This window comes from Phalacrocorax aristotelis, chromosome 3 (assembly GCF_949628215.1).
Source record: "Phalacrocorax aristotelis chromosome 3, bGulAri2.1, whole genome shotgun sequence".
Classification (NCBI taxonomy): Eukaryota; Metazoa; Chordata; class Aves; order Suliformes; family Phalacrocoracidae; genus Phalacrocorax; species Phalacrocorax aristotelis.
Window position 1 is genome coordinate 8555865 of NC_134278.1, and position 22898 is coordinate 8578762.

Here is a 22898-nt window from a genome sequence, read left to right on the forward strand (position 1 = left end):
GCAGTACAAGTCCTAATTTTCATTTAAAACAAAACAAAAAAACCTGTTTATCAGATTATTTTTTTTTTTCAAGATAGTTTCCGAAACTATCTTGAGCCCTTTTGTTCTTTACTTAATAGTAAGTTTGGGAAAATAAATGAAGAAGCAGTTTTGCTGAATAAAATCCAAAATAACTTCTAAGAATTTTTTTGGAAAGGAAAATGGAAGGACTTTGGAAGCTACAGAGCGTTTAAGTACTAGCAGTGCATTTTGGATTTGCAAGAGAAGCCAGCTGGATGGAATGAGCAAGGCGTTGTCCATGGCTGGGATGAAACCTGAAGTCACGGTTCATGCGGTGTTGTTTCTTGTTCAGTCGTGACAAAATTAATCCAATCTGGATGCTGAATCTAGATCTATAAATATATTTATTATAATATAACAAGAACTTAACAGTAAACATAAACTATATACAATACCATTACAGATAACCCTGTTTTTAATATTATTCACAGAAATAGCCAGTTTTGTTCCAGTGTGAGAAATGAAGAAATAAGCTAAATCAGAAATGTTGAATGTGTTTAGGTCTTGTTGACAGGTAGCACCTCCTTTGGAGGTAGACACACACCAACACTAAAATTAGTCCTGCCCCAGGCAGTTAGAAACTTGTGCTCCAATCTTTAGGTTCACACTTGCACCCTGTTTGACATAAATACTTTAAATGACATACTAGTATATAATTTTGTTGTGCTTATTATTATTTTTTTTTAAGAATAAATAAAACAACTGCATAACAAAGGCTGGAACCTCACTGTCAAAATGAGTGACTTGAGTCACCCTACAGCTTGACTCAGCTGACTTGAGCACTTTTTCTTTAAATACTGCAAGATACAAATTTCATTTTTTTAATTTTTATAAACGATTATTAATAAAATAAGATGATTAGCTAACCACCTGCATTGATTTCCCCAAAGCTGTGGGCAGACCTCCCTCTGTATAAAAAGGCGAGCGTATTTGGTATGAAATTCAACAGGACATTGACTGTAAGATCTCACCCACGCCCTGTACGGGACCCTCCTTCTTGAGTTCCCGGCATGGCATTTGGGATTTGGGTCTGCAAAGGCAAGTACGGCAACTTTTTTCCTCTCTACTTGGAAAGAAATCAGACAATCCTTAGCTTGGGGTTACCGCCTGTTTGTGAATTTTAAGATTCTTTCCCCTGCCCCCTCTATGTTACCCGGTCCATCTCCCATTTGATCCTTTTATGTATAAATTTATAAAGAATTTCCACATCACAATGCTCTCTGGATAGACAATATTTTAATATATATAAAAATATAACCCCTGTGCTGTGCATATACTTACAACTCTACATAATAATCGTTTTAAGTCTCTTATACCGGGCTTAAGTCTATGCATTTTTCTACCATGGGATTTAAACTCGCGTGTTCAAAATCCGTAAATAAGAGAAGTATATGGTTTCCACACCTCTGGGGAAACTTGAAAAATGAAATAAAAGAACTTCTCAGACTCTACATAAAAATTAGTGGCGTATATCCCAATGTAAGGAATTTTGGTTGAGAGCCAAAACTGAGCGTGTAGCCACAACAGAAGGCATCTCTGTTTGATGAAAACGTGGAAATCCCACGCTACGCTGTGTGTTTTAATGTGATCCCGATCGGAGTGAAGAGTGGGTTTACCAGAAGATGCCTCTGGAATCGAAACCAGTGCGTTTCGGGACGCGTTTAACCACTTTGTGTTATGGGAATCGAGCACTGTCAAGTTCGCTCATCAGCCAAAACCGGGAAGAAAAGCTTTAGAAGCCCCAACAAGCCCCCCCACCTTTCAGCATGGCCACACGTGCCCACGCAAGTATCACTGGGAGCAGAAACTCATCCAGCCCAACAGACCTTTTTTTTTCATCATTTTACATGGAATTTATTACCAATGGCTCTTCTTGTCCCAGTCCCCACCTCACCCCCTTCCAGGCTCTGCTCTAGAGAACTGAAAGATTCGTTTGATCTGATGGAAGACTGACATCTGTAAGCCATCTGTCACACAAGATTTCTCTCAGTCATTGGTATTGAAAAGCATGTATTTGTTAAAAACATATGTAGGAATCAAAGTGGTAAGGACACTTTGACCTTTCAAATAGATTGATGCCTAAAGTGTAATAGTAAAACTAATCTGCATGGTTATTTTAAGAATCAAGCTTGAGCTCTAAAGTAAAATGCAGATTTTTTTTTTTTTTTCCTTTCTTCCCCAGCTTAAAAAATATGTGAAATTCTATTGCACCTGGGTTGACCAAAAGCCGACGTCCAGAACAAGTGCCACTATAACATCTAGTGACACCCTTGTATTATTAAGTTACAATATCTTACATAGCACGGAGCTCTCTGCTCCTCTTCACCAAAAGGTGAGGATGATTTTTCTACATTCAATGTAGACACTATTCAAGACTTTAGAGCAATATGTTCACTGGCTGGCTTTGCTGCTTTTGTTTCTTAAGTAGTAGTATTCTTCTTGCCTGCTTTCAAGACGTACAAACAGTTCTCTGTCCAACTCCTGGGTAATATCAGCCGCTCTGAATGTACTTCTTGATTACTACGCAGCCGTGTCGAAAAACAGGACAGGGCATGTTTGGTAGAAGTGTCCATGTATTTGTTTTAGGGTCGTAGGCTTCCATGTTTCCCAGGGCAGGTCCTTCGCTGCTAACGATCCCACCAGTGGCATAAATTTTTCCATCCAGAACAACAGCGCTGTATTTAAAAAAAAAAAAAAAAAAAAAAAGTGAGTTTTCTTACCCAACAATTTTCTTTTTAGGCTTTAAACAAACCCAGTCTTTTCTAACGAGGGGTAAACTATGAATACACCTTTTATTCTTATCTATATAAGGCTGTGTGGGCATTTATCTTTCCTCCCCCTTTCTCTCCCCCAAATTAATCCTTTTTATGTTCCTGCCAGGTAGGTAAGTGTTGTTTCTAATTTAAACAACAGAAATTAGTCCACGTAGGATGTTTCTCCAGCCCACGTATGGGATCTGCAGCAAATGTAGCAGGACAACGCGTCCCTGTAACACCACGCGCACGCAAAAGCAATCCAAACAATTTGGGGTCCCTGCCACCTCGGTTGGAAATAAACCCTTGCTTCAAGTTACTCCTCTGATTAGCAATGAATGCTGTGAAGAGGGGGGGGAAAAAACTCCAAAAAAATGCTTCAGCCAAGGGCGAGCTGTGGCGTGGGAGCCTGGAGGTCCTGCTGACGTGACCTTGTCCACCCCGAGGGGTGGTGTCAAGTGGAAAGCCGACCCAGGACACGAATTTGATGCAGCTGAGGGATTGGCAGGGCAGAGATATGCCGGCCTTTGAAGAAGAGAAAAAAATCTTACTGCTTTTTAAAAAGGAAAGTGTTTGACTTGAGACATCTCTTGCAAATCAAGGATAATGAGGCTGGGCTAATCCTGTGGTCCATAGGCTCTTGATAGGAGGGACGGCACATAGGTGTGAGAGGTATTTCAGGTGAAAATTGCCCTTCGGCCTCATCTCTTCCTCCCCCTTCCTTCCACTTAACCCCTTGGCCTTTCCAGCAGTTGCGTGCGTGGCATGATGCTTGCTTCGGCCTAATGAAGATGGATAATGAGGGATAATCGTGTGTATTTGGAAAGGGTGGAAGGATGACAGAGGCAGCAGGCAGCTGGGTGGGAAAAGCCTACGCAGGGCTGTCGTGTTCTCCGTGCTGCCTTCCCGCTGCTTGGGGGGAACCCCAGAGTGGGTGCGGATCTGCTTTTCATCTGTCAGGAAGCCTGTTTGCCGCCCCCCCCCCCCCCCAACATTTGAAGGTGATGTTAAGATAGATGGGGCTGGCAGTGTTTTTTCTGGTGGTTGGGGTGCCTTCCAAGAGCAGCTGGTGCTTGGTGGTGTTGAGAAGGAAAAGGGAGACTCGGAGAGCGCGTGGCATGCCAGAGGATAGCGGGGAGAAGAAGAGGGAGGGGAAGACAAGAAATTAATTGCAGCCAGGGAGGTGGCCTAGCTCTAAGTAACCCTGTAGGCTTGGTAAAAGCAAAGTTATTTCTTTAGCTAATTTTGGAGCAGAAGAATGAAAAGTGATAAAGGCAAAAGATAGAGAGTGCTGGAAGATACAGGATGAACCGAGAATAAAATGGCACTGACAAAACCACGTGTTTCTGAAGAACACAAAACTCTGATGTCCTTGTGGAGAAGCAGAGCCTGAGGTTAAAAATAAACCCACAATGACAACAGTGAGGACTCAAATAAGCCTAGTCCCTGGGTACCGCCAGGAAATAGGAAATAATGAGAATCTTGTCAAAATAACTGTTAATCTGAAAGGAGAAGGAAGGAGAGAGAGACTTGAAACACTTGATTAGAGCCTATCCACAAATCATCAGGGCTGGATGATACATAGCCCAGGGTCCTAAGGGAGTTTGCTAATGAACTTACTGAACCACTGGTAATTATTTTTGAAACGTCAGGGAGGAATGGGGAAGAACAAGGACTTGAGTAAAGCAAGTGTCATCCTGAAAGACAGCTCTGAAAGAGAACGAGCTCACCTCCAAAGGGTGGGCCTGGGTTCCTACGGCCAGGAGGGAGCGTAGTGGCAGGACTAGCTGACCTACTAAATCAGACAAATGTGCAAATTAAACCACGCTTTAGGACTAAGGTATTTGTTGGGGGGTGGGAAGCCCATCTTTGCATTGGATCAAGTTATTATTTAAAAGCAAGACAGGCTGGGAATTACAGTTTGCAAAATATGGCATGGAGGGGGTGGGGAGGATGATCCCACCCCGTGGGCTGCAACACCAGTGGGTGAGAGTTTAAAAATACAGCCATGGGGTAGTGGTTGCTGTTTGTGCTTTACTTAGTTTTCTTAATAGTGAAGCTGAAGGAGATGGAAGCCTATCTGAATTGGGGTATACATTGGGACGTGCCAGATGGAAGAGTGTCCAGCGTCAGAGAAGGACTGCGGTACAGAGTAGCTTTGCTGCCTTGGTTCTCTAATGGCATGGTGAGCAGTCATTAAAAAAGTACCCCTACACAAAATGTGACCAAAAAAAAAAAAAAAGGCAAATGGATTAATTTAGCAATTTTGTTGACTGAAATGGGAAAAAACAAACTCCCAAACAAGAAAAGATCCCCAAGAAAGATCTGGCTGCAGAACTTTCAATAATGGGTAATTAAAGGAAATGCTAGTGTGGAACTTGGAGCCTGGGGCTCATTCCCTCAGCATTGATGATCAAGGTCCACTGCATATGAATGGCCTCAGCTGAGTTTTAATTTACGGGTGTGGGCACGCTGGTGTAGATGACAGCACCTCACACCAGCACAGAAGAAGAGAACCTTAGCGACTGGTCCCACTCACGTACAAGGCCTGTCTAATACTTGCTGCTTCTTACCCAATGAGGCTGCTCTGTACAGAGCTTTTGATCTGGACAGAAAGAAGGGATGGACAGAGGGAGGACTCTGTGAGGAGACGTTTCCATCTGTGCCAGAAGGTCCTGGGAACAGGACCTAAGAAACCACCAGGCCCTTCCAGCTGGCTGTGTGCTGCATAGCTGAAGTCTGGCCTTAAGTGCCCAGCATGCCCTTGGGCATCCAGTGTTGGGTGCCTAAACAGGGACACGGGTGCTTTACAAATCCCTGTGTAGCGTCTCAGCTGCCCACGTTTCTTCTAGTGACATCTCCTCTGTGGCATGTTCAGTAGCAGCTACCCTAAGCCGGAGCTGCTGCCGCTGTAGAGCAGCTGAGCAGGCAACCACACCTTCCTGAAAAGATCTGGGCCCAGGTTCCTCCCACCCATGCTCTGGATTAGGGGTTACAGTGGGTGGGCAAACGTTGCTCTTTCTCTCCACCACCTGGGCTACAGCACTGAAAGGAATTCATGGCCAATGCTGGAGACAAGCAGCTCAGTACTGTGGCCTCCCATCATGGTGCCAATGTGTTGGGGAAGAAATGGATGCTGAATTCCAGCCTCTGAAAAACTGTATGAATTTTAAATGGTGATTAAAGTAAATTCCCATAGATAAGATTGGCATAATGCTTAGCTTGTGAGTTGTGCCTGAGGTTAAGAAAAACAGTGAGCTACTCCTGCCATCAAGAAATAGGCAGTTCTAAGTACACAGCGGGTACTTACGTGTGCAGGGGACTTTGGAGACATTGAGGCATCTCAAGGGCTAAAGTGGGAGGTAGGTACTTAAGATCAATTAGGAATTCAGTCCTAGATTGCTGTTACTTTGCAGTACTAATTTCTGGTACCTTAGGGAATAGGAAACTCCAGCGGGCTCTCAAACCTTGAGGAAAGTGAGTGGAAAGGAGTATGCTCATTGCTCTCTCTTCATTACTGTGACAATATTTCTTTTCTCCCCTCCCTTCCATCCCAGCAGCTGTAAAAACATTGTTACCAAGGCTGACGTACAAAGAAAGAAATGATTACAATAATTAGGATGCGAGTTTATTGCTTGGTGCCATTAATCCTGAGAGATAAAATGATTACAGGCTGTCAGAGCCTGGGAAAAAAGGAAGCTCTGCACCGCTGAGCCTCGCTGCGGGGACGCAAAACCTCTGGCAGCATCGGGGGCAGTGACCTCCCCGGCTAAGGAGCAGCTGGAGCCCGTCTCTCCAGCAGCACGCCTGGGGTGAAGGTAATCGCCGTCAAAATGGGTGTCACTTCACCACTCCTTCCAGGAAAATATGTTTCAGCATTTTGCAAGTATTACCTGGCAGGCTAACAACCCTGCGGTAATGCCTGCGGTTTGCTAGAGAGCCTTCACCTATAGCCCCACACCCGAGGTGCCTCCATTGCCCAAACCACAAGTAGTGTCAGAGGATCATGCTGTGAGTATCCCCCCTGACACTGCCACCACTGGTCCGGTCCATCTGCTGACCTCCGTGAAGCTATGAATCATGCTCCTAAGAAAATCCCAAGAAGGCTGAGGGGCACCAAGGGCAGGTGGGGACCTGGCTGTCCACGGTTCGAGTGCTTGTGTAATCTGAACACCCTTTAAATCTCTGCCTATTCACCTTGCAGTCCTTCCCCAGCAAACAGGTAGCAGAGAAGATCCCTCTCTGACAGCTGGCCATTAAAGGACTCGACGGACAAAGCAAATCACCGAATCATAAAATCATAGCACAACCCAAGTTGGAAGGACCTTGAAGCATCATCTGGTCCAACCTTTCATGGGAGGGGGACACTAGATGGGATTTTCTAACACCCTCTCTAATCGCATCTTGACAACCTCCAGTGATGGGGACTCCAGCACATCCCTGGGGAGCTTGTTCTAGTGGATGATTGTTCTCACTGTAAAAAATTCCTACGCTGAGATGAAACCTCTTCTGCTGCAACTTGTACCTGTTGCCCCTTGTCCTCTCCATGTAGCTCCTTGTGAAGAGAGAGCCCCCATCCTCCTTGTAGCCTCCCTTTAAGTGCAGGAATACCATGTGAGGTGTCCCCCAAACCTTCTAGTCGCCAGGGAGAAAAGCCCGAACTCCTTCAGTCTTTTCTCACAGGGCAGGTTCTCCAGCCTTTTGATCATCTTTGTGGCCGTTCTTTGGACCCTCTCCAGTCTGTCCATGTCTTTTTTGAATTGTGGGGCCCACAAGTGGACACAGTACTCCTGGTGCGGCCTGACGAGGGCTGAGCAGAGTGGGATGATCACATCTCTACCTAACCTAGAAACGCCCCTGCAGATGCAGCCCGGCATCTGATTTGCCTTCGTTGCTGCATTTGACTTTGCACTACTTATTAATTGACTTTTAAAACCGCACCTGAGCATCAGCCTTGCTGCCTGCTCACCCACTTGATGTCTCTGCAAACCCTGCCCTACCTGTGCTCCGGCTCAGGCACGCAGCACCAGGGCTTGGCACACGCGAGCCGGGGGCCCTGCTCAGGCAGCTCGGCTGCCATTCACTCAGTGGCCACCTTCCCACCGAGAGTGTTGGGTGGGAGGGACCCTCTGCTTTTCATCCAAAAGCATCTTACAGCAAAAGGCTCCTGATGGGCAGTAATTTGGAAGCAACCCAAAGCAGAGGGTGTCAGCACCTCTTTTCTGTAGGGTTTGAGAGCCAAGTGCCTGGGAGCTCCTGCTCTAGCCCTTCTCTCTCCCATAGAGAGAGAAGCAATAAGCAGTGGGACTACCAGCAGAGTTTGTTAATTTTGATTATTATTATTTTAAAAATTCCTGCTTAGTCCTAAAGATCACACTGGCCTTATCAGGAAATGTTAAAAAAATAAAAATAATCCTATATTGTAATTGTCTGGGGTTGTAAAAGAGATTTGAAACAGCTGAATTAGCATGTTGTTTTGATTCCCTGAAACTTAGTGTCCTCTAAGTCCACAAACAAAGCTTCTCTCCCTCCTCACTCCTGCCTGTGCAGGCACACGTGCTCACTAATGTTTTTTGGAGCAGCACCACAAAGGTTATTAAATGTTATCAGTTATATAGACACAGAATCTGCTTAGAAGTAGAAAAAAAGTCCCCACATCTATTTACTGGATTAACTTCCTTCCTTCTAAGATTTCAGGAGGGCTTTACCAGAGATGGAACTGAATGATGCTTGTCAAGTGGGTGGAGTAAGCGCTGGGATAAGAAAAGCCGGCAGGGTACCAGCCACCACGGGAAGCGGCTCCGTGTGGCGCTAGGCAGAGCTGCAAGCGCCTCCTAAGCTTTTGCTTAAAGTGGGGGCCTTGTTGTGAAACCCGTACAGTGGTTTGCAACACCAAAGTGAAAGGCGTCGCCGCCATCTCCATGGGTGGTGGTGCTCAGGGTGCCAAAATGTCGTCCAGAGTTTGGTAGCGGTGCTGATAACCTGCATGGTGGTTTGCAGCCAGGTTGTTATGTTTGAGAGGGCTCGAGCTCGGGTGGCCGTGTTGTGCTGCCAGAGGTGTCATCTTTACAAGGAGATGGATAAATGAGGACCAGATTAGCCAATTAAGAGGCTATCATGCCACTTCTTGGAGCGGGATTATTAGTGTGGGTGTTTTGGCCAAGCTCCAGTTATATTCTCCCCTACTACGTGAGCACTTTCCCTTGCTAATGATCCAAAACCGTCATGTGGCATCGTTACTTGCTGCCGAAAACAAGCAATGTTTTGTTCCAAAGTCAGTCGCATATCAGTAATGTCCAGAGTGCTCTGTCTGTATCAGTTACGCTTTAGTGCACGCTGAAATCCTTCATGTCATCAACTCCAACAGAAATTATTGCTAATAGTCTGGTGCGGCAGTTCTCATCCGCTGTCTGTGCAGCATAGTCCCAGCCACGCATCTCCTTCCAGGTATGCTGGAAGATTTCGGTTTTCCCTTCTAGACCACAAACACTTCCAGCTGCGAATGCTGCCCGCTGAACAGAGCAGCCTTTACGTCTGCGGGCTCCAGAAGTGCCAGGCCATTAAGGAACCATGCGCAGTAATAGCTTCACCTGGGAATATCCGTCCAAGCAAGCTGTGCTCTAACCCCTTCCAGTGCCTGGAGTTACCATGAACTTTGCAATGCGGAAAGGAATCAGCTGGGGGAGTTGGCCGCTGGTGCTCTACATTAGCAATGCCTAGTAGTTAAGCACAGGAGTCACTATGTTTTGCTGTTCAAGAACAAGGACTTATTTAAAAAGAAGAGGGGGAAAAATTAAAAAAAATAATCCCCAAACTGACCCTGTTTTTGTGCTGTTCAGCTCAAGTCGAAGTTGTATTAAAGATTTCCATTTGGCAGAACCATCTAATAAATCTTACTGGTTAACAATCAGAGGAGGAGGAAGAAAATGCTTTTCTGGTGTCTGTTGGGAATTGCTGGTAGTAAATTAGCTGCTCTAGAATTATTGCTGGCACCATCATGCTGCCGCTGTTGCCCCGTGGAGGCTTTCTGTAGCACACGCCTGTTTGCACGCCGCCTGCATCCTAAGCAAGCAGAATGTGGAATTTTTAATCATGCACTGAATGCATTCAGTGTTCTTTTTGCTCATGGGAAAATAAACCCTTGAAGGAAGGGTTAGCTTCCCTTGCGGGAAGGGAGAGCGCCGCCTGCAAAGGGAGGACTCTCCAGCACTGGAGGGGAGGGATGGCTTTGCAAGTCTTTCTGGAGAGACGTGTCCGGCAGACTAAGGTATGATCATCCCGGCTCTTCACCCCGTCGGCTGCTGTCTGCCGCCTCCACCTCCAGAGAGCCCGCAAATGAGCAGGGGCTGCCAGATGGAGCCAGGGTCCGCGTGGCAAACAGGATGTTTGCCTGATGTTTGGGAAATGTCAAATATTTCCCTTACCCGCACATGTCACGTGGAAGATGTTCAAGACCTGCGTGTGAACTCTCAGTGAATTTTAAGACGCTTCAGGCCTGTTATAGCTCTTTACCCACTTGGCACCATCCCTCAAAGGGTTAATTCTAGGTCAACACGAATTTCTTATTGACTTTCACCAGGCTGGGCTTAATCTGAAAATGTTGCTCAATTTACTCTTCTGTTGATAGTGAGCTGGAGACCTGAACCATTTATTTTTCGCTTTTCATTAAAAGTAATTTCAGTTGATACTAAAACCATTTGAATGGACCTTTAATTTTTCACGAACGGGGAATGTCACACAAATTTCCTTTCCCCGTGCTCAAAGCCATCACGCTCCCTAGTCACTAACACGTAGAAACAGTGCAGATAAAAATAAAAGTGACACAGTCAAGATTTTTCCCAGCAAATTTAGTATCGAGTGATTCCCGGTGAGAGGAGATCAATAGCATGCAGTTAATTTTTAAGTTGTTTATGTTGCTGCTTTTAAACCATGGTTTTTGTGATCCATGCTAATGAGTGGAATGAGGAATTTATAGATTCATAGACTAAGGTCAGAAGGGATCTCTGTGCTTAGTTAATCTGAGCTTGTGTGTATGCAGGCCATGGACTTTTCCCCAGGCAGCATGTCTCTTGGAAACGTATCTAATCTCCTCTTAAAAACACCAAGTGTTGGTGAGTTCGCCCCCTCCCTCGCTGGGTCTCTGTTTAATTATTCTTGCTGTTGGGAAAGTGCCTCACTTCAAGGCTGAGATGCATAACACGACTTTCTAGCCCTTGTAACCTGCTATGCCTTTGTCTGAGAGACTGAAAGCTTTTCCACTTGCTCCCAGTGATCAAGTCACCTCTCAGCCTTTTTTTGATAAAATCCTTAAATTTCATGTCAGAGATTTGATTTGCAACCCGGGTTCATCTTTGCAGTTTCCCTTTGAACTTCTGCCGATATTTCCGCATGTTGACGCGTGGACCCGAGACCTGCATTCATTTCGCCAGCTCTGAATGCAGCAGCACTCTCTTCCCAGCTTCAACTTGTTTTCATTTCGGTGTTAGGGCTCATATTATATATCCAATATTGCACTGACCTTTTGTCCACCGCATTGCGATGAGAGCTCATGTCGTGTACCTCTGAGCGGCCTCCTTTATGTCCTCTTCTGAGTGCCTGACTTTCGAAGGGGAGCAGGGCTGCTATGATTGTGCTTCCTCTGTGTATTACTTTGCATTTAAAATACCACTGCTAGCTTGAGACCATCTAACTGAGACATACAGATAACTGGCTAAAATAGCTCCTTCGGTAATATTTTTTACCCACCAAATGTTATGCCACCTGCAGCCTTTACCAGGGGAGATTTTCTATTACCTGGACTGTTGGTAGATATATTAAATAGCATTGAAGAAGAATCAACGCTTGCTACTGGTGGCCTTGCTCAGCGATATCTTCTCATTAAGAACTACATTTTGAGATCTGTCAGTGAAGCAGATTTAATCTCTCTAATGTGTGCCTTGTTAATTCCATATAATACCAGCCAAATACTTTGGAGAAATCGTAGTATATTATAGCATCACAGTTGTCTTTAGCAGCCAGGCGTGTTTCATTAAAAACAAAGAACCCGATTTCCCCCCCAAAAAACAGAAGACAACAGGTTGGTTTAATAAGACCTCTTTTTCCAGGAAAGCGCACCGATTGCTGTTCATGATATTATTAGCATCTAGTTATTTGTCGATGAAATCCCAAATTAACCACTCTGATATTTTGAAGAGGACCAACATGAGGCTAAGTGAGACCACTTAGCCTGATGTTGGTACTTTGCAAAATTAATTGCTGCACTAAAATTCTCCCTTTCACCTTTTCAAAATATGGAAACACTTCGGCAGTGCCCTGATCCATCCTGAACTGTAAGAGTTATTAAAAATCAACATTAGTGGTTCAATCAGCTTCTCAGTGAAATCTCTAAAGATGCCTGCGTCTAAGTCAGCTGGGCTGCCTGATTTGAGAACTCAGTTTCTGATTTCACATCTTTCCTTGATGGCAGCAGTGACCGCTTTTGGTCCCTCACAGCAGAATATGACCCAAACCTTCTTGCTCCCTTTGAAATACAGATGAGAAATATCCATCTGATCGGTCTGTGTTACACTTTGCTACCTCATCAGCCTCACCAGCAATGGTTTTATAACTGATTAAAATTACAAATTTACAAACTTGATCCCAAAAGGTTTAAAGTGCCTTTCTTTTTACCCTTCTTAGCCCTTAGTATTTCACTGGTTCCCTCAGCCTCCTGTAGCAGCAGCCGATTTTCAACTTATTTGTTACTGTTAACCTCCCATTATCCCTATATCCATACCTACTGATTTATTTAGGCTTTGTCATAGGTTTCACATCTCCTTTTGGCTGAAATATTTTTCCTTGACCATTTCCCAGCACATTTAAGGATTCTTGAAACTGTGCCTTTTTTGGCATCCAACGGACACACACTGAACTATTTCTTTTTTTGGTGACTATCCCACTATAAATGTAGGTTTCCAGTCCGCTATTGTGTTAGGCTTTAGAAAAAAATGTCATTTAAATGTTTCAAGTTACTTTTCACTGACAGGTGTCATATGCTACTTAAGCAGAGCCAGTTCATTATGGTGCCTAAGCAGCAGCTAATATTAGGTCATTGGTTTCCTCTCCTTGGTCCATCACAGGGTCTCCCATTGGATTCCCTTCTGCAGGGTGCAGAGCAAAGCACCCCTTCACATTAGAAACTCAGGGAAGCTTTCAGGTGAGATGCTCAGCCAACAACCCCTGCTTGAAATCACCCATGCAATTTCTCTTGTAGTGTACTCCAGATAGTAAATTAATAGATTCTTGTTATGTTTTACAAAAGAGATGTTCAAAGAGCACTCTATGGGAAGGTACAGGAATGTATCGAATGTACAAGTCCCTCGTGTTTCAGTTACTGGTTCGGGCTCTAACCCTGAGCTGCATCGTAGCCTTTATTTCTGGTTTTCAGGGGAAAAATATCACCAGCAGCTGCCTGAGCACTGCAGGCCTGCTTTGCCTCCTGCTAGGGTGGAGGGACAAGGAAGACCTGTCCTTAGCGCACACGGCCGCAGCCACCCAGGTTGGAGCTGGCTGCCTGGACTCCTTTGCTTACAACAAAATATGCTTCAGCAGCCAAGAGAGGGCGCTCCTTAAATTAATAAAAGAAAGGGGAAAAAAGGAGAAAATGAGAAAAAAACAACAAAAAGATAAAAACTGAGCATGTTTCTTAGAAAGGCATTTTCTCATCTGCACCAAAGTGAAAGGTTAAATGCAACAAGTTAAAACACAGAGGTGTTTTTCAACCACAGGATGGGGGCTAGGGACACCCCTGGGGCAAGGAGCAGAGCTTTGGCTGACCGTCTGGGAGATGCGGGTCCGTTGTGGGCCCAGCAGCTGCCCCATCGCTGCTACTCCTCCCGCCCCGGACGGTGTTTCACTTGGGCGCTCGCCTGGCACAACCCCTCTGCCCTGGCTTTGCTCAGTGCCTCGAGACGCTGCTGCATCGGACGTCGACAGCAAGCCCTCACCCAGCGCCCGTGGCCGCCTGCGGGTTTGTGGTCCAGTGATGGCTTTTCCCTGTGAAACCAATAGCTCACCAGTCCCCAGCGCAGGGAACTGCTCTGTGAGGGGCTGGCACTGAATAATGCCCGAAACAAGGCTGTCTTTCTGTAACAGCCATGTAATACTTTTTAAAAGGCCTTTAAGTTCTGCCAGTACCTGCGATGGGTGCCAAGTTTTATTTTTGTCAGCCAATTTGGGAAGTTTGTTAAACCTGTGACCAGGATCAGGGAAGCAAGCCCAAAAAGCAATCAAAAGCATGTAATAAATAATAATTAATATCAGTGTGTGGTGCTTACTCAGTATTTTTTCCCTTTCAAGGATCTTTTAGCTAGTTAGCAAAAACATGTTCCACATCATGGTGCTCTCCTTCACCAGGTATTTATCATCCTCCTGTTACACATAGCAAACTGAGGAAAACAGCGTTCCTACAGTCTGCTGGAGGGGCCCAACACACGTCCCTCCCATCCATCCATCGTGCCTGAATGTGAAGAGACACATGAACCATAGTAGGGTCCTGGATGTGCACTTTGGGAAGCGCTGTGTCCCTGAACACATACAAGAAAGTGATGAGGAAACCCCCCGGTGGTACACACCTCCCTTCCCCTCTCCCCTTCACTGTTAGGTAGTATTAGCTTATTTATCAGCAGAAAATGTTAAGCCACGAGTAATTCAATTTTAATGTTTTTTTTTTCTCACCTGCAGAACTGCCTGGAGTGGTTCATGTTGGGACCTGCTTTAATATTGCCTTTCTCTGGGTCATAGATCGTGGTTGCTCGTGCATAAGCTCCTCCAAGAATAAAGATGAACCCATTGAGAGTGACTGCAGGAGCATATTTGTTATCTGTCAATGGAAAGCAACACTGAGATCAGTTTTAGGCTCAGGTTTGGAGACTGTTTTTTTTATTTATACATTCCCCTTATTTATAGATAAGTCACGTTTCTCTACACCTCCAAGGCTAGGAAAAGAAAAATGAGGAAACCTTTCCTGGTTTTGTACTTCTTTCTCCAAGTTCTCAAAGGCACTTTTAAAGTTCATCAGTCCTTCATCCCCCAGTACGCGCCTCCCTCTAAACTGGTAAAGTACAATTATCCTCTCCCGAAGCCTAATGGAGTCACTGTGAAAGCTCCACTCTTACATATGAAATTAAGATGTCAAGTTGTTTCAGAATTTTGAATTGCTGCAAATTTCAACTCAGATGCTTCCCATGCCTGTGCAGCAGCAAAGTACAGAAGAAACACACAGTGCAGAGACCTGCTTAATAATATCCAATAATTGATTCTCTTTTGTACTCTGCTTTTGCTTGTGGGAAGGTCACCCACATAATCCAGAAGATTTTCTAAGACCTGACTTTTTTTTCCCCCTTCATCTGCCTTGTAAATTCAACTGTATTTTTATTTTCACATGTGTGTATCTCCAAGCAGTTCTGTATTTTAGCAATGAACTGTGTGAGGTTGGAGTTTGCAATTAAGCAAGTCCCTTATCCTAAGTCAAATCAGAGTTTCCAAGGATGCTTTAAAATTCTTGTGTTATCTGTGGCATTATTAGAAATATTGGTAAAACTAACCATAAATTATCAAATAAAATAATTCTAATTTAATTAGTGGAGTTGTCCTGTATGCTGCTAGCACGCCATATGCACATTATTAAATATGAGCCAGTTGGGCTGAAATTTCTCATGATGGTGTCTGCCTTGATGTGATACAGTGATGTGATACAGGTTTTTTCAATCAACATTTCAGTGAAACCAATTAGCAGTGTCTGGGAACAAAAGATGGGAAAATACATTGCTTTATTTGAGTTAAAATAAGCCTCACAACCAGTTCTCTAGCAAGCAAGATCCTACACCCTTTGGGGTGTGAAGCAGACATTTCCTGGGTCACTACCCTGGAGTGTGGGGACACTCTTATGGAAATTATCCATATGTACCTATATGTTAAAGCCTCTCCAAAATCTCCATCTTTATATGCTCAGAAAAGGGTGATCCTCTTCCATCCCCAGTGGAGAATCAGCCTGGACACAGTCCTGCTGGCTTCAGCTCCTGCAACCCTCCTCCCGAGTGCAGGGAGTCAGGGGCAGCTCACTGGAGAGGAGGTGCGATACCATCTTTACTGTGCTCTTACACCTTTGATAATGGCCTCTACATAACGTCGAAGGGGTATGTATGTTCCTTCCAGATCCATAACTCTATGACTGTATCCTTTTACGAACACAGAAAAAGATGGGCTTAAACCAGCCCCAGCAGCTTTACTTTTGGCATTTGCTTACCTCTCGCACGGCTGGTGTTGTAACCCTGAGGCTCTTGTAAAACCACTTTATTCCATTAAATATTTAACAAGATATTGAATTTGACGGGAGTTAAGCAAAAGCTGACAAACATCTCCAGAAGAGAGGTAATTTCCTCAACTGGGGTTTGAACTGGTTAAACTAGTAGGAAAATAATGGGTTTGTGGTGTCTGCTTCTGTTCCAGCACGGCCATGGGGTGGTCTGGCTCAGTTCATCTCACCCCACGCTGGTGCACGCCTGGGGGACGTACAGGGGTGCAGCACCCAGTGTGAAAACAGACTAAACATGTTATGGGTTAAAGTTGGACTTCTATTATGCTGAGTATCTACAGGCATATGTCAAAAAAACACGGATGTATTAGGAAAATGTCACTGATCCTTGGGAACAGATGGGAAGAAACTAATTCATCCAGAAAATAGAACAAGGAGTATTCAGTTTCTTCTCGGTGCCACTAAGCCACTATAATTCATCAGAAAGACTTATCTGTCCTAACAAACCGTCTCACATCCCTTTCCAAATCAGACTTGCATATGTGACATTCTTTCCAGTTAAGACACCCATCAGAAATTTTCCATATTTAATTATCACATCTTCCGTGTTTTTTACTTCGACTAGCACTATCTTGCAGAATGAAACTCTCGAATAAAAGACAACAGAGCTCAGCTCCCAAATCTCACAGGGAAATTATTTGGGGCTCCCTCAAGGCAGAAACGACGACTTCTCAGGAGACTGAATCACTGACTTCACATTCCTTTTTGTTAAAGAAAGAGGAAAACCCCTTGGTTATTTTTATAGTGACTTATTTTTTCTTTTCAAATAGGCAGACAGTCTGATAGTCTTTTTCTTTCCTTTTTTTTTAAGATGCAATCGTGTTTGACTCTCATCAATTTTTCAATACATCACCTCTCTCTTGTCTTTTTACTGCTTTTGGCTTTAGCTATAATTTCATAAATTGGTATAAAGTAAGCCAGAGATAGAGAACAGGGAAATCTCTGCTCTTTCTTTCAGGAAGGGAGAAGTTCACAGCATACAGTCTCCTGATCCTCACAAAGATATGGCAGAAAGACACGAGGGACACCCCTCCAGTGACCGGCAGAGAGAAAACAGTGGATTTTATTTTTGTTATGTTACTATGGAGCCAGAAATTGATCATGGATACAGGGAGCTTGGAAAACTCAAGCCGTCATTCCTGCTACCTACGTGTGGGTTACCACTCTCAGTGTTTGACCTTACTTCATCCAAAGTGCTACCCACAGCCTTCCCTTGTTGTTGTCCCTTCCAAGGCTTGGTAACCCCATGCAAACAGGAGACTCCAACTTCTGTCGCTGCTGGAAGTCCTTAATATGCTCATAGTCCAAGGTGGCTGGTTGGGGAGCCGTATTTTGCAAAAGCATGTTCTGGTTGGGCTTTTTGGTCAATGCTGCTGGGCATGACCATGAGCTCCTGTGGGTCAGAGGCTTACCGCGGGATACAGCGGGGACATTGGTTATTTCAAAAGCCTGGTGGAGGGAAAGAAGAAAGGGGAGAGGAAGCACGGAAACAGAGGAACAGCCTCCTTTCCCCTTCAAAATTAAAGCGCTCAGGCTGTTGCATATAGTAATCCATTTCAGGTTGGAAAATCTTAAATGGGATTTGTCCACGACAGCAAGCACACTTGAGATTAAAAGGCAGAATAAATGTAAAGGAAATAATAGATAAAAGGCACTCTTTTCTCCAAGTGGATAACATCATAACATCATTCTCCTTTGCTGTTGCTATAGGAAAATACGCATGTATTTCTATTCTAGTGACAGGTCATTGTGGGAAGGGGTATGCACTCAACAACAATCCTTCAGCCAGAGGTGTACTTTACATGGGGCTGAAAATTTAACCTACTGGTGTTCTCCTCACTTAGTAACGACAGCGCGCTGTCTGTGATGTGTTCCGTGGCTCTTGTATCTCTCGGTACAGTATATGGTCAAGTAGCACAGTTCTGCTTCCCCCTCCATGATTGCTTAAAGATCTTATGTTGCCTTCCAGTAAAGCACTTGCTCAGAGCCTGAAGTGGCATCAAAATGAATGGCTGCAGCACTTCATATGGAAACAGATTATTAAAACCAAGCTAGTCAAACATTTTTATCAGGAAGAAGAAATGTGGGCATGCCACCAGTCCAGATATAATGCCAACTGAATGGTCTCCCTGCACATGCAGGTGGATGGTGGTGGGGTTGATGCACATGATGAAGCAGATTGGAGAAAGGAGACTAGTTAATACAAACTAAATCTTTTAATAGTAACTAAAGCTTTTAATAGTAAGCGCCCTTCCCCCTCCCTGAATACTATGCAGATAAGCTCAAGAATGGCATAGAAATGGATAACATCCCACAGCAGCCGGGAGACTGCAGTCTGATCCTTAACATAGCTTGTGAGGCCGAAGTGCAGATATTGCAATTAACAGCAGGGTCTCGGATGTCAGCCCTTCAGGCACGCAGCTCTCAGGCTGGCTGATTTCTCATAACTACGCAGCCAGGTGCAGGGTGCTATGGTTTCCCCAACGACCCTTGGGCAAACCCTCCTCAGAGACCCCAAAGTTAAGTGTCCTCACTTGCAAACGGTTCATTTTTGTGTATGTGTGGCGGGGATCGCCTGTGCCAAAGCAGAAGGCTCCACCTGCCATGGCAGGGCAGTTTCAGCATCAAAATTACAGCCAAAATGTTGATGAACTGAAGAGAGTTGGAAAAGCACAGCCACCCAGGTGAAGCAGAGGTAGGAAGTGAAAGGGAGGACATCTGATGAAGGGCAGACACAGAAATACTGACTTTGCTGAGTAGAGCGCAGAGAAAGTATGTGTAGGGGGAGCACATGAAGGAGTGGAAAAATCCAGTCTGAATGGAGGATATGGCATATACAGAGGAGAAATGGGTGAGACAAAGGAAAGTAAAATTCAAGCTTACTAGTGGAAAAAATACTAAGAACTAGTCATGGGAACAAAAATACTTTGAAGTATGAGACGAAACACTCATTGCCTTGAGAATTCTAGGTGAGACCCGGCCAAACCCACACATGGGTACCAAAGTATTGGCCTTAGGGAGAGGGCCAAGACATACATCTGATTTTTCCTGTAAAGTCCAAAAATAAGTTCATGGCAATGAATATGTATTTTAACCAACATAAGCCATGGGACAGTGCAGTAAAAATGGACAGATGCTGCTAATATTGTTTTCCAGATATTTCTTCCATTCTTAATTCTGTGATTGTCGCACTTTGGTTGGACATATCACTGCAGGATTAAATGGTGTGGTGAGGAACTAGATACTTGGATTAGGAACCAGAAATGCTCATAGTTCTTTGACCTCTGTGTTCCCACAGTTCTCACCAGATTTTAAAATTTAATAGCGGTGATGATTAGACATTGGTTTTCTTACAATCCAGAAACATAATAAAAACTTGTAATTCCACAGGTACAGACATTGACAGTTCAGGGTATCAAAAAAGGTATATTTTAGTGCCCTGGCATGAAGGCACTAAGTGAACTAAAAGGCAGTGACAAGATAATTAGGCTTACTTACAATCACTGACTTCAGCATGTCGATGGCCATCTTGTTAAATACGACAAACCTCAGGAAGCTGGGCATGAAATACATTTCTAGCAGAGCTGTATAGGACAGCCTGGCAAGAAATGGAAAGGCAGGAGCTGCACGTATGCAGCCTGGGTTCATTTACTGTTGTAGGACTTTGGCTCAACAGCAGCACACTTCTCACAGCGAAAAGCACAAGAAGGGGATGTGCAAGGTGGTTTATCAAAAAACATGTACTGTGAAAGCCCAGTAACATCAAGCTGTGCGCTCTGCTGCTGCAGGAACATCTGCCGGCTCCAAAGGTTGAGGGGACAGAGGCGAGGCAAGGGATGGGGCACTGAGAAAGACCCTCTCCTCTCCAAACATGGATGTGTGCAATCAATACCTGCCCAAAGGCTACCAAAGCATCCATGTACAATGTGTTGGTGAGCCTAGTGTCATACCTACTGCACACAGGCATCCATGTCCCAACACCTCCTGGCAGGTAAAGGCTAAAGAATAAATAGAAACTGGGAGTGAATTCACTGCTTATTCCTAGAAGAAATCCAGGCAGATGAGAGCAAGGGCTGATGCGTGTGGACACGCTATTGGTCCCCGCTCCAGATCTCCTCTGCACAGACAGGATGTCACTCTCCAGCCTGCCTCACCTCCCTTCAGATTAGCCAAAAAATGACCCTCCCCCTTGCCATGGCTGATGCCAGTGTTGCCTTGTCTTAGGCTGGCACAGGGATGGACCAGTTGGGTTCAAATGTGTTCAACTCACTGTCATGAAACACCACAGTGACTTGCAACAGGTACTATTGGTCTAAAAATCTCTAGACACCTTGGCTGCTTTCAATACCTGCATTTACTGTTGCATATCTGAGCATGCTTGAGGTGTTTTTAAATAATCTGTTGTCCTATCTGAGGTCAAACAAGTTTCACTGATCTCTGGGGTGACCTTAACCAACACAACTCACCGTCAGATGTCTCAGTTGACTTAGCTCAGAAGGACATGTTAAGAATTCACAAAACAACACAAAAACGTTCTGAGGCTGTCAAAGGCACCTCCGCAATGATAAGCTCAGGCTTTATCAAAGCTCCATTTTGTAAAAGCACCCCAAGACTCCTTCTACTCCCTCTTTTTTTAAATAAATGTTGACTCTACTGCACTTGGCATAGCATCTAGTCTTGAGGGATACTTTATAAATACAGGTGATGCTAAGGTGCTTGTAAAGCTGGAGAAATTAAGGTATATTCCTGGTATTCCCACAGCCTGTTAGTGAAGATCAGGCATCCCATCAGTTCAGTTTCCCAGACATTCTCCACTGGGGTGCAGTTTTTCAGGCTCTGTTATCTTACTTTATTTGCAAATAAATTGATGTTATACCTTTCCCAGCAAAGACACAGAGCAACTACGCACTTCATCATGTATTTTAATGCCTTCAGCTTAACTAATTAACTTTGCCTATACCAAAACATAAATACCATCTTTTAACTTCACCGGTATCTTTCATGTATTTTTGTTAGGAAATAATAGTACATGTCCATTACAACAATGGATGACGAACCCACTCTGGATGGTTTGGATGATTTTTTTCCAAGCACGCGTGGTGTTGATGCCTGCTAGACAGTATAATGAGCCCAGGGAATGATTTCTTAGCTCCTGTGGCACTTGTACTATTTTGGTAAGGAAAAGGAATACCTCTTTGCATAATGCATTCATTTTTGCAATACGCTCTGAGTACAGGAAAACCTCATACTGTCAGTCAGTGGATTAAATGAACAGCAGCAGCTGTAGCCATGTGATGGAAAAAGCCAGGCAATAGGGTTGTTTGCACTGCTGTATTACATAAACATGACTTTTGCCGGTTAACGCCCTCCCGCTGGGCTCTTCATGCTGCATCATATGCATGTCATGTTATGTTAGGCTGAACACAAACAGCAGCAAGGGAGTCAGAAAGCAGCAGCACTGGCTGCGCAGGGGAGGCTACAGCTGTGGCTGTACCAGCTCCTCATGACCTGATCTACTAGGGAACCCCAAGAAGAGAGTCATAGTAATTATAACAAGCTATAGTAAGAGCAGCTTATTTTAGCTTTCTGAATATGCTTAGGCCTTACCTGAACACCTTATAACTGTAATTCTATAATTTACTACTTGCTACTCTTATTGCTTTACTGGGCTCAATACTGAGACCATGATTTTTTGTTTTAAATGAAGCACCTCATGTCACAGTTTCAATGCGACTAAGAGGTTTAGGATGGTGAAACACTGGAACAGGTTGCCCAGAGAGGTGGTAGATGCCCCATCTCTGGAAATGTTCATGGTCAGGTTGGTTGGGGCTCTGAGCAACCTGAGTTGATGATGTCCCTGCTCATTGCAGGGGGTTGGACTAGATGACCATTAAAAGGTCTCTTCCAACTGAAACCATTCTATGGTTCTATGATTTTACGACTCTAGGATGCAAAAGCAAACCACCCCAAAGCAGCTTCTCTGTGATGACTGTATGAGCGCTGTTTCTTTGGCCACCTGAATACAGCCAGATCGAAGGCTGCCCACAGCCACCCAGCACAGAGCAGGTGGCCCAAGTCAGCTGTCACCCTACAGTAATGTCCTCACGAAGCTGAACGCTAAACCTCATTTTCAAAAGCAGCCTAAACACTCAGGGTGCAAATCACCATGGAAAGCAAATAAGTTGCCATCTTTTGAGCACTACCCTAATTTTGGAAGGAAGTCTGTACCTCTGAGGTTGGCTTTTTGATCTGTAACATGTGATGTGTTCAGTGAGCTCAAGGGCATCATAAACTAATAAACACAGTTTTAATAATCTACATGTCTCGGAGATTTCAGCCTCTGAAGCACATATGCCTTTGGACACCACTGGTAAATCCCAGTTAAGAATGACCGTCACTTCCCATGGGACAGGAGGCATTTTAACAAACCCATGAGTAATAACCCATTAACTGAGCAGTGTTGTAAAACTGCATGGAGCAACACGATGCCAGGATGAAGTTTCACTGCACTTTGCGATTTTTTGGATCTAAAATTACTAGTTGTCCATACCTAATAACTGCTTTCCTTTCTCCTCTACTTTGAACTCATCACTTCTAGCTGATAACTAGCTGTATTAAAGAGTGACAATCGCCTTCAGTAAAGATCCAGATAATTGTGTCTCTGGTATAATATACCATGCATTCCTGTCAATCTGTTGTAAACATATCGCCCCTCACCCCCAACTCATTTG

The 22898-nt window shown here is 44.4% G+C and overlaps 1 protein-coding gene across 5 annotated transcripts in view; it reads right to left on the reverse strand.

Moving 5' to 3' along the window:
• Positions 1 to 385: 385 nt before the first annotated feature.
• Positions 386 to 22898, reverse strand: part of KLHL29 (kelch like family member 29) — a 416272-nt gene continuing 393759 nt past the window's right edge. For 4 of the 5 annotated variants that reach the window (XM_075086712.1, XM_075086713.1, XM_075086708.1 and 1 more), the window contains 2 exons: positions 14529 to 14673; positions 386 to 2735 (listed from right to left, as the gene is read on the reverse strand). In XM_075086712.1, the coding sequence (XP_074942813.1) occupies positions 2552 to 2735; positions 14529 to 14673 (329 nt within the window). In that variant the 3' untranslated portion in view covers positions 386 to 2551. The other variant, XM_075086711.1, reaches the window with a different exon arrangement.